Source organism: Haliotis asinina, chromosome 6 (assembly GCF_037392515.1).
Source record: "Haliotis asinina isolate JCU_RB_2024 chromosome 6, JCU_Hal_asi_v2, whole genome shotgun sequence".
Taxonomy (NCBI): Eukaryota; Metazoa; Mollusca; class Gastropoda; order Lepetellida; family Haliotidae; genus Haliotis; species Haliotis asinina.
The window spans coordinates 34296859-34311898 of record NC_090285.1 but is presented as its reverse complement, the minus strand read 5'-3'; the positions used below and the strand labels follow the sequence as shown (position 1 = coordinate 34311898).

Here is a 15040-nt window from a genome sequence, read left to right as displayed (position 1 = left end):
CTCCACATCATGAAGATTGAACCAGCGATCAACAGAGAGGAAGGCTACCAAATCCCACTCGCATATAATCAATTGATAAAATAATTCTGTACTTCAATCCACTTTGTAATAATAACACCCTACTTACTTCCAATCTCCTATACCCTACTCCTTATTATCCTCTGGCCTCCCATCAGCCTGTGTACATCAACCTCATTAATTGTATAAACAACTCATCGTCTTATCATTCATTGTAACAACAAGTCATGTATATATTCCTCCACAAATTCATTACCCTGTACCATCTGCTTGACAACGACATTAGTATCTATGTCAAAACGTCGCACTCACTGAATAAAAAGAATTGTATATCCATAAATCATAGACCTCATACTTCGTGTCATATACGGCGGGGAAATTATTCAATATTGTTCGTAACAATAAGTTTCTTTTAATTTTGTTCAAGGCATTGGTGGTGCACCCACACCGAAACGTTGTTAAGCCACACATTGTTATCCTTCCTTAAGGTTCAGGGTAAAGTATCTGCCTACATGAGACACGATGGGTAGATAAAAATAGTTCATTGTCCATGGTTCTTGTGGCCTTGTGGGGATATTGCTGAAAGTGTTGTAAGCCATGCCCACTCACTCACTGGCACTAAACCGTAAGTGAACAACAGCATACCATGAAACGCTGGCAAAGAACGTAAATATAATAGAACCGAGTATATGTATTGCCTTCCTGAAAGGACACGACCAAGACCCGTGGTCTATCGCGTGTGTTATACTGCAAGACAATAAAAAATATGTGTAAACGACAACTGACTTTATTTAAACAAAACATTCAGACGTTTGGAATACAACTGTGTATGTCCGAAGTCATCAGTTCATGCCACCTGCAAAGATCGTAACGGGATCATTAAAGAAATTATTTCTGAAGTCTTGTTCAGCTGGATGTCCCTTATAGGGTGTCCACAGCTCACATGCATTGTCCGTACAATGATTGGCCCAGGTCAGGATGTAAGCAATCCTTCTTGTCGTCATACTGGCCTTGACGATGTCGAGGATCTTGTCATTCCAGAAGTTTAGATCAGTGCTGATCCCATTATTTGCCATTCCACATTCGGAAAGAGTTGGAATTTTGTTTTTGGACTCTGCCATCTCCACCAGATCAGTTAAACTCCTGTGGAAATCGGATGTGGTGTCGTTTGAAGACTTGTAATAGAAATCAGTTCCCATGATGTCAACATACTCATCGCCTGGGTAAAACTGAAGATAGTCATCTTTGTTTTGGAACTTGTCTGGACTGATGACATACAGGATGTTGTGGACATTTTTAACGTCTCGGAGATAGGTGACAATGTACTTGTAGAAGGATTTCAGATCTTCTAGTGTATTGTTGGCCCTGTTTCCATAGCCCCACCAGAACCAATCTCCGTTCAGTTCATGAAGAGGGCGAAAGAGAACAGGGATGAGTTTTCCTTCATCATCCCTTAGATTGAGGACCAGCTCGGCAATCTTGTCCAGGTTGTCCCTGTATTTCCAGTTCGTGTCTCCCCCTGGAAGAAGACGCCTGACGGTGTGGGTGACGTTGCCAGGGTCTTTGTCAACCCAAGGACTGCCGCCAGTGACTGGGTTGTCCAAGTGCTGGCACAATGTGGTGATGATTCCTCTGCTGTGGGCTTTCTTTAGGAGGTATGACAGAACGATGCTTCTGTTCGGAGTCAGCTGCCACATCCCAAGATCAAAGATGGCGGGGTATTGACCTGTGACACCCTTCACGTCTGATAGCTCATCAGGGTAATTCTCGAGAGCTTGGTCGACCTGCAGGATAACATGAACAAACGCATTGTCTATTGTTTTGCCTCAAGGTTTGTATTTAGCCAGCCAGGGTTAACGCGAACGTTTTTAGACTATGCAAGAATAACACAAGAATATTCAAATATATGTGCATTTAAGTGACTTAGTGAGTTTAGTTGTACGATCTGCTGAGCAATATTCCAGCAATATCACGGTGCGCCACACCAGAAACGGGCCTCACACGCTAAACCATGTGGCGAACCGAACCCATTAAAAGAGTTTAAAACACTTTCAATTCTTTATCAGTGCAGTTTCTCCGTTATATCCTCGGTTTGAATAAGATGTACATCTCAAAATATGTTGAGTATAATCTTATGACACGAGAGATAAGTTAATCATACGAAACAGGTTTAAACTTTCAGTACCCATGCAGTTAGTCACTGGAGTGTTTGGTCCAGATTATATCATATACAACAGGTGTCATATGGCTATTATATTGTTGAGTGCGGCGTTAAACAACAACGAGAAAAAATTACAATACAAGTACCTTGGCATGATAACACTCTATGCAAGTGTGCATTTTTCAATGAATCACAACCATTCGTTAATGAATCATTCTCCTATACTAATGATACTAACTCTTAGAAATCAATTCAAACACGTAAACTTCGCTAATATCAACGAACAAAGTCTTACTTTAACCAAACATAAAGGAACATTTATGTAGCTGACATACAGTGAAAGCCCACCCGCGGTTGCTAGTATTGGTCGTGATGTCATAAGGGGCGTGACCTCCAGTCGCTCCAAACCACGTGGAACTACTTTGGCCAAACATGATGGTGTCTGGGTTGACTGCCATTTCTTTGAGACGAGTGTACAGAGCAACAGTCTCTGGCGTGGCGTTCGGATCATTCGGCTCACACCGAACAGTTGGAAGCAGCAGAAATACAACGAAGAAACAACTATAAATGAAAAACAATTCGATATATGTTTGGGATAATTGACTAAAGAACTAAAACACCGTTCCGTGTCATGCAAAGTAGCTGATGATAACGGAAACATACAATATCTACTTACAAATACACGAAAAATAATTCATTTTTTGTATTTATGTATAAAGTTTACATTTCCACGGGTGCATTCTTACTAACGTTTATAGACAATACGTTCACGACAAACAAGAGGATAAAGGAGTAAACGAACACGTGAAACAGTGATTTCACGCTTCGATCAGTATTATTAACGATTAATGCCCTTATATGGAGTAATATCGATGACGTCACAATTGATGATGCCGTTACATGATATATGTTTAAAAACCCTAACCCTACCCCTCTGTCTGTGTACGACCCAATTTTTTTTATAGTTTTCGTTGCTGTTTCTACTGAAGCTTAGATAGTTTTAGGGAATTATTATATTGGTGCTTTTAACCCATTTATGTTACGAAATTCCTATCAGAAAGCATGTATGGTCTTCACTAGTTCAATGTAAAACCCGTTTTCTTAAATTGGATATGGCATTTGCATAACTTCCCCATTGTTTCATAATCAGTTGTCCGAAATACTAACTTACCTTGACATCTTGCATTCACACTGTCTCCAACCTCTCACATGTACCTAGTTCTTGGTTCACACATATATACATTCTTATCAGTCAGGATAAAACGTCAGCCGCTTATCAGAAGTATGATTAAAGGACACATATTGTTTGTTTATCCCACTCCTCAAGACAAGCTGTCCAGAATTCTTTAGATAAACTTCTTTGTAATTGTTTTCTGAAGTTACATTTACTGAACCTGCATGGTATGTCAGTGGTTCACCAGTTGTTCCTTCGACAAACGTTGAACCTGAGTCTAGGTTGAAGCTGAACATAAACTAACCCGAATGGGTTTCATAATGTGTTGTTTTGAAAATATATTGTTTAGCTTTTGTATGTATCAATACATTTCTTGTTTGCCTGTTGTTGAACACTGTACATAGTCCAGTCTGGTAGCCCAAAAGTTGATATCAAGAGCACCGTCCTACGCAGTTTGGATACTGTGACATATATCTCAGTCCGATGCCTGATCTGGTGGCGGTATAAGTGAGAATCGAGTCTGGACCAGACATCCCGGTGATCGGCAGCATGAGCATCGGACTCCACATAGGTGATATGATGATATGTTTCAACAGTCATTGAGCCTGGCCATCAGATCCAGTTAGTCGCCTCTAAGCGTGGGTTACTGACGACCAAATCTGACACGGGTCCTCAAGGGCGAAACAGACAGCAGAACAGCTTAATTTTGCGTCAGATCTCAGTACACGGGAAGCACGATATTGAACTATATTGCACATAATCAACAATGGTAGAGGTGTATGCTACATCAAGTGAATAGTGACAAGTGGGTGTTCTCACATATGTGAAGGTTATCACAGGTGAACTGCAACACTGAATACATTGTCATGAGACAGCTGTATATTTAAACCTCACGTCAGCCAATTAGTAGAAGAAAACGTCGAACCATACTACTGGGTACACGTTTACAGCATCCCTACCGACAAGGACATCTCTAGGGATTCTGTACATTTGTCAAGATGACCAAGTTTAAGTGCCTTTTCTGGTTTCCGACATGGACCTGTCATATCTGTTTCTGTAGAAGCCAGGACAGTATTGAATCTATCATACAAAGATTGGACCAGTTTCAGGAGGAAATGCTTGTTAATAAGGCTGATATAATCCGCTTGGAGAAAAACGTTGTAAATGGTGTTGATAATGCCAAGGCATTATTTAGAGCTGAGTTGAAAAGGAAAACGTACAACAGGAAGTGAGAAAGACCATTACGGATTTTGATCATGGCTTCAAGACATTATCAAAAGGCATGAAGAGCAGCATCTGAAACAGAGCTATCATCAGATGGAAAGTCAGTTGCATCATGTCCAAAGATCCTTAAGAAACTTCCTGAACAAGACCACCATATTTCACGAATCTCTCCTGAAGAAAACAGATATATTGAATCAAGAGAACTCCAGTAATGTCAGTCTTAAAGAGGAGCATAGACTGCAGCAGGAAACTTTGAACAAGAGGAACATACGTGAGTGAGTGAGTTGGTTTTATGCAGCTTTTCTAAATATTCCAGCAACATGGCGTGAAAAATAGGCTACGCACTTTGTCCCCATGATAAACCCAAATTTGTAACCAAAATCTGCGGCGTGACATGTAATTGTCATCGTCCGTTTATGTGACGCTCAATTCCAGACACACTGCCTTCTCATGACTCCACGTGGATAACTATCCCTGGTCATGGGACACTATCGTACTTTCCGATACATGTTCCACTCTCTGGACATCATACAGCAATGCTGCCTGTTAAACGCAATGAACTAAACATTCACATTGCCAACACATCCTCACGGGTACACGTTTTACCTTGTCAAAGAATACTACACAAATATGCCTCCTCGGGACCCGAGCCTAGGTGCCTCCACCGGGGATCGAAGCCAGGCTTTCAGTGTGACAGGCAGACGCCTTACTACTGCACTATAGAGATCCAGTTTTCAACAGCGTCAATAACGAGTGAACACTTGTTTCACAAAGACCTATAATCGTTTGATTTGATGTTCATTCACTTCATGAAAAAGTTTCGGCTTTCGTATAGCCATTTATGCATTTGGCCCTGGTAGCTCCGAGGCACCCATGAAGAGCCATTTCCTCGGGGTGGGTGCTGGGTAACGCTAAGTGTTCTTCTCCCGTGTGGATCCGGGACAGAAAGTATCCACAGCACCCCATTGCTGGCCGTAAGAGGGGACCAAATGTGACGGTAGAGAACGGAATCCTGGTGGTTGAGGGCAATTGGAGATTGGACCACCCATCCTTTACCCAACACACCACGTGCACTTTGGCCCTTACTTCAGCTATGAGGATGGTTCAATGGACCAATTCAATCAATCGGCTGGTCACGTCAAGTCGTGTGCATAGAAATTATTTTTCACACTTACATTTATGGGTATTGGTGATTTTGACATCTGGTATACACATTAATGATACATTTACCTACCGAGAGTCTTATGCCAGAAGGGTACTTTAACAAATGTACTAAGTCATGGGTAAGCTTGGACAGTTTAGCCTCATTTTTGTACATACGTTCATGGGCATTGCCAGTTGGGCAGTCATAGGGTTGGCCTGTGATTAGGGATTTATTGTTGTCTAGGGTCATATGATAGTTTTAGTCATGTGAGGTCAAACGTTAAACTTTTGGCCGATCAGTCAGGCTATTTCTTAGTCCATAGACTTGTTCTCAGTTGTTGAAATCGTATTGTCAATGCAAACTACGGCTGTAAGCGGTAGATCTGCAGTTACTTTGTCCGGCGTGTAAGCACGTTTGTTCTTCCACTACTAGCTGTGAATTTTGTAGCAATTTATTTGATTCAGAATTTGCTTTGTATATTTATTCTGTTCGTAGACGTGCGAGGGACAGGCAAGTAGGTTTTCATTAGTCATGTCTAAATCGCCTGAATTAGCCTCAGGTTATCATATGCTGCTGCTGAAATTCATCATTCTAGCGACCAGTTTGGCTTCCTCCGGGGCTTTGTCATGATTCCCGTGAGAATCTCAGACCACAGAAGAGATCTTCAACGGATGCGGGATCGTCTCAGTCTAAGAAGTCTCAGTCATTGATTTGACCGATCAGTCAGGCTATTTCTTCTTTCTGCCAAGGAGCGCTTTTCCTGCAAGAGGGCACATAGGGTAAATTAACGTATTACTTTATATGAAATCTTAGGTTGGTCATTATTCATTATGTATGTTAAGCATAACGATATTATTTGGAATACTTTCAAGATTTACAATTCAATTGCAGAGATACAGGCCAAGTTTATTTCCTAGGATATATATGTGTACATTTTGTATGCGTAAAGGTGTTAGAAATATCTTGTGTATCATGTATGTATATTATTTCAGGAAATGTATAATGTAATCTATACATGCAAGCGTAAGTGTTCCATAACCTATATCCTGTATTTATATAGTATATTTATTTGTGCAGGGCTTATATCACTGTACAGCTGAGATAATCCGGCCTGTGAACCTAAGACGAGGTAATATATTCATGTGCACGATCTTTATATAAGGGTAATATGTTTTACCTTAAGGGATTTAAAAAGCATATAGATATGAACTGTAAACCTTGAAAATATTTCGGATATTATCGTACCGTTGTGTCTATGTACAGCCATGATGTTTACGATTAAATTATGTGTGTTTTAGAGCAGATCTGGTCTACCATTTACGCAAATAAACCCCTCGAACCCTACAAATACTCGCTTGTTGTTTGAGAGAACATGAGTACTGCAGTTGCATTCATAAACTGTGTTGTAAGTGTCAGTCAAGAGTGAGTGAGTGTCAGTGACGAGAAATATTCAATACCGCATTTTTCCTTATCCTGACGCATGCTTAAATTGCTTATCTCTTCCTGTCTGTGAAGGTAGTGGAACACTTGAAATCTCTTGAAGTGCGCTTTTAAAAAGAAGCGGTCGTAAAATACACTCACGTATCGAAAGCCTCCCTTTTCCTGCCATAAAGGTCACACGAGCTGCCATGCTTGCCTCTCTTTCCTTATCGCCCGACGAGGTCGGCTGGAGGCATCTTGGGGACCCGATACGGCGATAAGTGTTGATTTATGTCGGTCCTTTAACTAAATGTATGTCGTATGCGGTATTTGGCTCATGTATAGACACCATATTATATCCAAGTTGTAACTAAAGTGGTTTGTTTTAAGCCCGTATTCCTCAAATGGGACTTAGTCTCAGTTGATGAAATCGTGTTGTCAATGCAAACTACGGCTTTCAGCGGATGATCCGCATTTAGTTTGCCCGTTTGTTCTTTCACTACTCGCTACAAAGTTCACTGATTCAGAATTTGCTTTGTATGTTTATTCTGTTCGTAGATGTGCGAGAGACAGGCAAGTCGGCTTCCATTAGTCATGTCCAAATCGGCTGATTTAGCCTCTGGTAACCATATGTTGCTAACTCCGGAAATTCATTATTCTAGCGACCAGTCTGGTGTTCCTCCGGAGCTTTGTCATGATCCCAGTAACTCGTCTGCCAGACCGCTGAAGAGATCTTCAACGGATGCGAGATTGTCTCAGTCTAAGAAGTCTCATCTCAGTCATCATCGTCTAAGACGAATTCCTCCTTTACGAAGTCGTCGCTGACTCAACATGCTAGGGCAGGTAAAAAGTCCTTCAGTGATGACATCGTCCCTCTTCAGGAACGACACATCTATGATGAGCCTCCGCTACTGCAGCATAAGGTGCAGAACGTCAGTTTGCAGAGACAACATTCACCATCATGTAGACCGGCTCCGACTACGTCGTCAACGTTCCTGGATCAGTCTGAGAGTCGTCAATCAGTTGTCAGCAGCTTCGATCATCGCATCAGATACTTCTGCGAGTCAGACGTCGCTACACACATCGCAGGCCTTTGACGCCTTATATAATTTCGGCATATATACAACATGAAGGAATTCAACAAGAAGTATCAGCTAAAGCCAGAACGCTTCATAATGAGACATCTTCCGCAGCTAAGGCTCTTCATCCGACCAGTGGACTATGTCACCAGCATCGATCCACAGGATGCATATCTTCACATCCCGATACATCGAGAATCCAGGAAATATAAGACTTCACCATCAGGCTACTATCACAGTTAGGATGGTTAGTGAATCATCTGAAGTCGGAATTGCAGCCTCAACATTATCTAAAGTTCCTCGGGATTCGTTTCATCACCACATTGAACCGAAGCATTGTCCCAGAGGACCGGTGGGTCAAGGCTCAAGCCAGGATATGTCAAGCATTATTCTCTCCGTTAACACTACGTCAGTGGCAATGTCTTCTAGGTCTTCTTTCGTCACCTCAGGACATGACATTATCTACGTCCATTACAACGGTTTCTGAATCTTCACCTAAACACCTGAGGTCGGATTCTGCTCCCTGACAATCTGAGACCATTTCGAATGTCTGCACAGGAACCTATATGTTAGAGCCGGTATACAACAACCATCTCTACAGAGATGCATCGCCACAAGGGTGGGGTGCTCATCTAGACAACGAGGTAGCAGCAGGCGTCTGGAAGAAGAAAGATCGAGGTCTTCACATCTACCAACTGGAGATGAAAGCGGTGATTCATGCTATCCATCACTGGTCGAAGGTATAGAGGACAAGCTACTGATAATTCACACAGACAACTCCACAATAGCGTTTCACATAAACAAGCAAGGGTCAACAAGATCTCCATCTCTTCTGCACCTGACCTTTCAACTCTTCCACATGGTCGGCAGTCTGAATTTTCACATAAAAGCATGTCACATTCCAGGAGCTTGCAACATCATGGCAGACGCCCTGTCTCGCTCTATCTCGTCCATCGCCAACAGAATGGATGCTCCATTGAGAGGCGTTTCAGCTAATCAGTCAGACATTCGGAGACCCACATATAAATTTATTTACAACAACGACAACCTTTGTGTCACCGGTACCAGATCCGTTAGCCAGGGCAACAGACGCCCTCAGCATTCCAAGGTGAGCATTAAACGCATTCGTGTTTCCCCCTCCTGTGCTGTTACCAAAGGTCATCGAGAAAATCAAACATGCAAAACTACTGCAACTGATTTTGATCGCACCTTACTGGCCAGCGAGAGATTGGTTCCGCAATACTCAAAGAAGAACTGGGACTACCAGCTCTACATTTACCAGATTGGAAGAACCTACTCGTCCATCCGTACACCAAGCAGGTGCAAGGCAATCCATCTGCATTCCGACTTCGCGTATGGACTGTATTTAAGCATGTTTAAAACACAGATGACATTCTACGAGAGCAGCGAAAGCGGTCACCCTAGCTCTACGTAGATCCACTTGCACTTTGTATGACAATAAGTGGAAACGGTTTGACACATACGTCAGGATGATTCATGGCTATAAAGGCTACTCATCCTCAAATAGCAGATTATTTATGTCATTTACGATATTCCAAGGGTCTGAAAGGTTCTACACTGCCTACATACTTGGCGGCCCTCAGCTCGCTTACTACTATGAAAACTGTAATCAAGCAGACAAAAGTGCCTGAAATGATTGCCTTACTACGCCCCTTCAAGCTGGAAGACCAGCAACACAGGTTTAAGGCTCCAGCTTGGGATTTAAACGTCGTACTCCAACATCTCATAAGTGATGTTTACGAGCCACTAGACGGAACATCATTTGGACCGCTGACACAGGAGACGCTGTTTGCTACTTGCATGTCAGAAATACATGCTCTAGACTTCAATCGGACAAGATTTGATTCGATTCGTCGAGAGACGGTACATCTTGGTCTAAGATAGGATTTTGTTGCTAAAAATCAACTGCCTGGTCAGCCGGATAGATCATTCCACATACAGGCATTATCTTCAGTCCTGGGACCTCATGATACCCAAGACTTATCATTATGCCCCGTCAGAGCACTGAAGATCTCATGCATAAAAAGTCTAGAAGACAACTTTTCAAGTGCCTATTTATCCCTATATCTACTGAGACATCTTCGGAAGTATCCCATAACACTATCTCAATGTGGATAAGAGCTGTTATTTGTGGATAAGAGCTGATAATTGCTCGCCGTCAGTTATAATGGAGGGCTGCTTTTGGAAGTCAAATACAGTGCTTGCCTGTCATTACTTGCGGGACATAGCCACGGAGGACATCACTGGCAATCATCAGTTTGGATCTCTTGAATTAACGGTTCCTCAAAGGTGCTGAGTTTTAATAACCCATTTATCACGTGACTTTGTGGGGACACCATTTATTTCTTTTGCTGGCATTGAGCTGGAAAATATATATCCTTCCCGTCTTCTTTCCTTTCCTCCGTGGCAGTTGGTTGGGCCACACGTTGAATTAACATTAACATAATTTAAAAAATCATATATATATATATATAATATCATTATATATATAATCTACTATCTACTACTATGTACTATGTGCTTTTCTATTTCCTTGAACATTTCGCTCCCGTTTTTTTTTTGACTATCTACTGCAGATTTGTGTCGTGCTATTTCTTCAGAATCTGCTGAATTTGCATTACGGCAAATATGAGGTGGTTGGTGGACAATGCCTTGCACGTCTTGCCACTGTGAGACCCATCCTACCCCTTATCGTGTACTACTTACAGAACAGTTGTGTCAAGGTCTGAGATAATTTATGTGATTTCGGACTATATAGGCTGTCACTACCCTATACATTAATTCAACTCTTTTTTCCATTCCAGCAACAATGAGACTGACACTTGTCTTCCTCGTCGTGTTCCTGGCAATTGGCAGTGTCTCCAGTGACACAACTGTGACGATCTACAAACAGTGGCTGGCCCAGGGACGTAGCGTTCGCTATGAGACGGACAGGTGGAACAAACATAATGGTCTGGAACAGGAGTCCCTCATAGCTGACTGTCGGAGCATTCGGACTGACAGTGGGCGTTGGATAAGCAGAGATGCGAGAGACCGTCTCTTCCAAGACGTGAGATTTCCTACCTGATTTGATTCTTTGTTTTGTCATTGTAGTTTATATATAGTCTTACAAAACGTGAGACATAAACAAGCGAGGAAATGATGGAATTAACCAGAAAATACTGGAACAACGAAAGTGAAGGGGAATCTGTTCATGAAAAGACAAAATACTTGAAAGTTTTGGAAAATAGTTGAAATTGCGAAGTCAGATAGGCAAAGAACGGTTTATGCTACCAAAGAGACAGCATTAGACTTTCGCAATAAAATACCTGATACATGCGTAACGTCATGTCAGCTCTGTAGCAATGCAAGTATTTTCATTCAACGTCCGTCTTCCTTAAATTGCTCCATGGGTTACTCTTTACAACTTTCATTCTACCTCATGACAACTGGTGGAAAATATAGACTAGCTCTAATCCAGGCTGCCATCCATTTCAGAGGAACCTTTGTTGACGCTTTCACTGTTTTACAACTTTTCTGCAAGTACAATAGTTTGTACGTCACATATAGTAGAGGTAAAAGCAAACCTACACACAGAGACCAACACACACACAAACACGTACATACACTCATACACGCACAACTGAAAGGTCATAAACAACTGATGAATTATCATTTCCATCATGAATGTAATTATGGTATTCAGAAAATGAAAAGTGCGGCAGTGTAGCCCAGTGACTAAGGCGTTCGTTCGCCACGCTGAAGACCCGGGTTCGATTCCTCACGAAGACATAGAGTGTGTGAAGCTCATGTCTGGCTTTCAACTCCACGATATTGTTTGAATATCGCTAAAAGCGGACTAAAACCATACTTTCTCACTAGATAAAAAACGAGCAAGCAGGTGACATGTAATTGAAGATATCAGAAGCTGGAAGGAAAATAATACATGAATCTTTATCCATAATAATTTCTTTCTGATTTGGAGAATTGAAAGACAAAAGTTGTTATCCACTCGGTTTTGTGTCTTCACCTGGTGAAGAGGACAATAGAAACCCTGAAGTATTGTCACAAACAAGCAACAACAAGGGTCATCCGATCGACTTTTTCATGTTCATGATATACAGTTACCTTAATTTACAATTCGCACAGTGGCCAGAGGACCCAAGCCGTAGTGGCTACCCTGATCCCAACTACTTGAAGAATGTCACCAAACAGCAGGAGCTGTTCTCCAAGTATCTCTCTAATATTAAAAGTGGTTATCAGAACGAAGTGATCATGCTTGCGAAAGGTGAGACTTCTCTAATAGAAAACTCGTTATTTAATTACTGAATAAACATAATTATTCCGGCTGTTGAACGTGCCTATCCCATGACATATGGTGCATAGAAAGTTGAGTAAGTCATAGTGAATGTCAAACGCTGAATGGCGATGTTTGGAGACATTTAGGATGTATATTATTCAACTTTTCAGAAGGATAATAATGCACGTCAATGTATTTCGAATACTCTTGACAAATTATGGGAATCCTTTTCCTGATAAGGTGAAAAGGATATCCTAAACAAAAGTTTGGAGGCAAACGTTTGAAAGCAATCCAGTTTTCTATCTACTTCAACGAATGAAGGGGATTAGTCTCCAGACCAAAAGGGCAAATGGAAGGCCAAGTCATCAAAGATTGGTGTTCACAGTTACGTCAGTGCTAGAAATCTATGACTTTGTGTTCGAATCGCAGTTCCACCCGTCTACGACCTTTCGTTTGACCAAGGAAAATAGAAGAAGAAGAAGTGCTGCAGATCATCCCTGGCTTGACCAACTTGTTACATTTCATCAGAATCTCCTTCCACATTAAGCTTACACGCCATGAAAAACAGGAAGAGTGTTCAAAGCGCCGTTGGGGTCAACTCACTCTCTATATTTGGCGCTGGAACAACGCACACACCTTGGACATACATACTAACAGGTTTCAAAAGGGAAATCAACCAAGAATGTGTAAATTATTATCAAAACACCAAATATGTTATAGTCCTATAATTGTGTTAGTTACAGGTTCCGTTCTATTTTTGATTTCAGCTGAGTACTGGCCAAGTTGGATAAATCAATCCGAACATAATGGTCAGTTTCCAAACAACATTGATGCCGCTGCAGAGTTTATAATGCTGATGGTGCAAGGAGTATATGACTACACCAATGAGGAGATTCCACACTACTTCGAGCCAATAAATGAACCGGACGCTAGCCCTGATATCTGGAATTTTACATCTGTGGCCATCTTCCACAGATTAGTTGCTGAGAAACTCCATGCTCGATTTAATATCAAGGTAAATGGTCCCACACTTGACGGAGAAACTGGCTTGGCAGATAGAAACGACTTTTCGTATTGGAAAAAGGTGGCATATTTCATGGACCTCACACAGGGCTATTTAGATGGATTTTCCTTCCATTCGTACAACTCACTCATTGTTTCGGGGAAATCTCACAATCTTACAGGAATGAATGAAGCACGTTTGGTAGCATTTGTAGACCTGGTGGAAAGTTATGCCTCTCTAAAGACCGGGAAGCAGGTCCCTCTTGTTATCAGTGAATATGGCCGCGATAATGTGCTGGGAATAGATAGATCTGCTCCATCGGGTATAGTAGACTTTTCAACTATATACCACTGCAATGCCCACAGATTTACCCAGTTAAGTCTGAGGGAATACATTGACAGAACAGTGGTGTTTCTATTATCTAATGAAAAATATCCAGGACATGATAGTCTCAATTTCTCACTTTTCACACTCCAAGGAAAACCTACACGTATTACAGACGTCTACAAATTTTGGTACAAATTCACTCCAGATTACTCCTTTATCAGAACTACCAGCCAGTATGACGGGGAAGAACGAACAGTATCACCGTTAGTAATGTCAAGTTCCCTGAATAACGAAACTGTCGTTCTCTTACATAGTTATTCTCAGAAAACACAATATGTCCAGTTAGTGTTTCAAGACGACTGGATCAAACCAACTACGGGAGAAGCTACTTGTATCACCATCAAAGACAACTGGTATCCAGTCATGACCTTCAATATTTCCTTTGACATCCAAAAGACCAAAGGAGTTCTTGAACTTCCTCCTGAGGCAACGTGTCACTTTACATTCAAGACGACATCAGACCAACTACCAAGAGTCACACTCAACGAAACCACATACTACGGAGTTGATACTCTTATACCCGTAAAAGGCAACACGGCATTGACAGAAATAAATCTACCGAAAGGCCAGTATTACAGTGCAAGAATGAGAGTATCAACCAGTTGGCAGATCAGTGTAACGAACAGTGTGTCTTATCTTACCTTCAACGACCACCGTCTTGACTCGTTTTACAAACTGTATGATTCTGACAAGTATAACAGCACCACCAGTTGGCAGGTTTGGGAGTTCGTAGTCCCCACCTCCATGTTTGTGACAGGGTCTAACCAGGTACAGATTCACTTCTCAAGCAGCATGACTATGGGATATATTTCTTCAGTTGCTCTTGTCACAGGCAAGCTTGTCCAATCTGGTTTGGAGTCCTGATGATTCTAATAATTCTGATGGATGTCTCAAATTATGCAATAAAATGTATCAATGAGTATCATACTTTTCTTGTTTTTCCATGTATGTAAGCAGCCAGTTTCAACAATCTCAACAGCCATGTCCATTTTGAGGCACACTGTTCAACAGTGTTCACACATACACACATAGACACACTCACATATTTAAACTGTTTGTTGTCCATATCTATTTACAACATTTATTGTTATTTTATAGTCATCATACTGAATATGGACCATTCCGGGTTTG

General features: G+C 41.5%; 2 protein-coding genes across 2 annotated transcripts; one reads left to right on the top strand and one right to left on the bottom strand.

The window, feature by feature from the left end:
* Window positions 1-791: 791 nt before the first annotated feature.
* LOC137287812 (mannan endo-1,4-beta-mannosidase-like) lies at window positions 792-3358 on the bottom strand. Its single transcript, XM_067820200.1, has 3 exons — window positions 3351-3358; window positions 2515-2740; window positions 792-1802 (listed from the first exon to the last, which is right to left on the bottom strand). Exons 1-3 carry the CDS (start codon window positions 3356-3358, stop codon window positions 861-863), a joined length of 1176 nt encoding a protein of 391 aa, XP_067676301.1. The 3' UTR covers window positions 792-860.
* Window positions 3359-11049: 7691 nt separating this feature from the next.
* On the top strand, window positions 11050-14773 carry LOC137287402 (uncharacterized). Its single transcript, XM_067819666.1, has 3 exons — window positions 11050-11289; window positions 12369-12507; window positions 13287-14773. Exons 1-3 carry the CDS (start codon window positions 11050-11052, stop codon window positions 14771-14773), a joined length of 1866 nt encoding a protein of 621 aa, XP_067675767.1.
* The last annotated feature ends 267 nt before the right edge of the window (window positions 14774-15040 follow it).

Coding starts and splice junctions, on each gene's coding strand:
- LOC137287812 (XM_067820200.1), bottom strand. Junction 1,803..2,514: donor ACCGCGGGTGGGCTTTCACT/GTATGTCAGCTA, acceptor GTTATCCTGCAG/GTCGACCAAGCTCTCGAGAA.
- LOC137287402 (XM_067819666.1), top strand. CDS start 11,050: ATGAGACTGACACTTGTCTTCCTCGTCGTGTTCCTGGCAATTGGCAGT. Junction 11,290..12,368: donor GAGACCGTCTCTTCCAAGAC/GTGAGATTTCCT, acceptor CAATTCGCACAG/TGGCCAGAGGACCCAAGCCG. Junction 12,508..13,286: donor AGTGATCATGCTTGCGAAAG/GTGAGACTTCTC, acceptor TTTTGATTTCAG/CTGAGTACTGGCCAAGTTGG.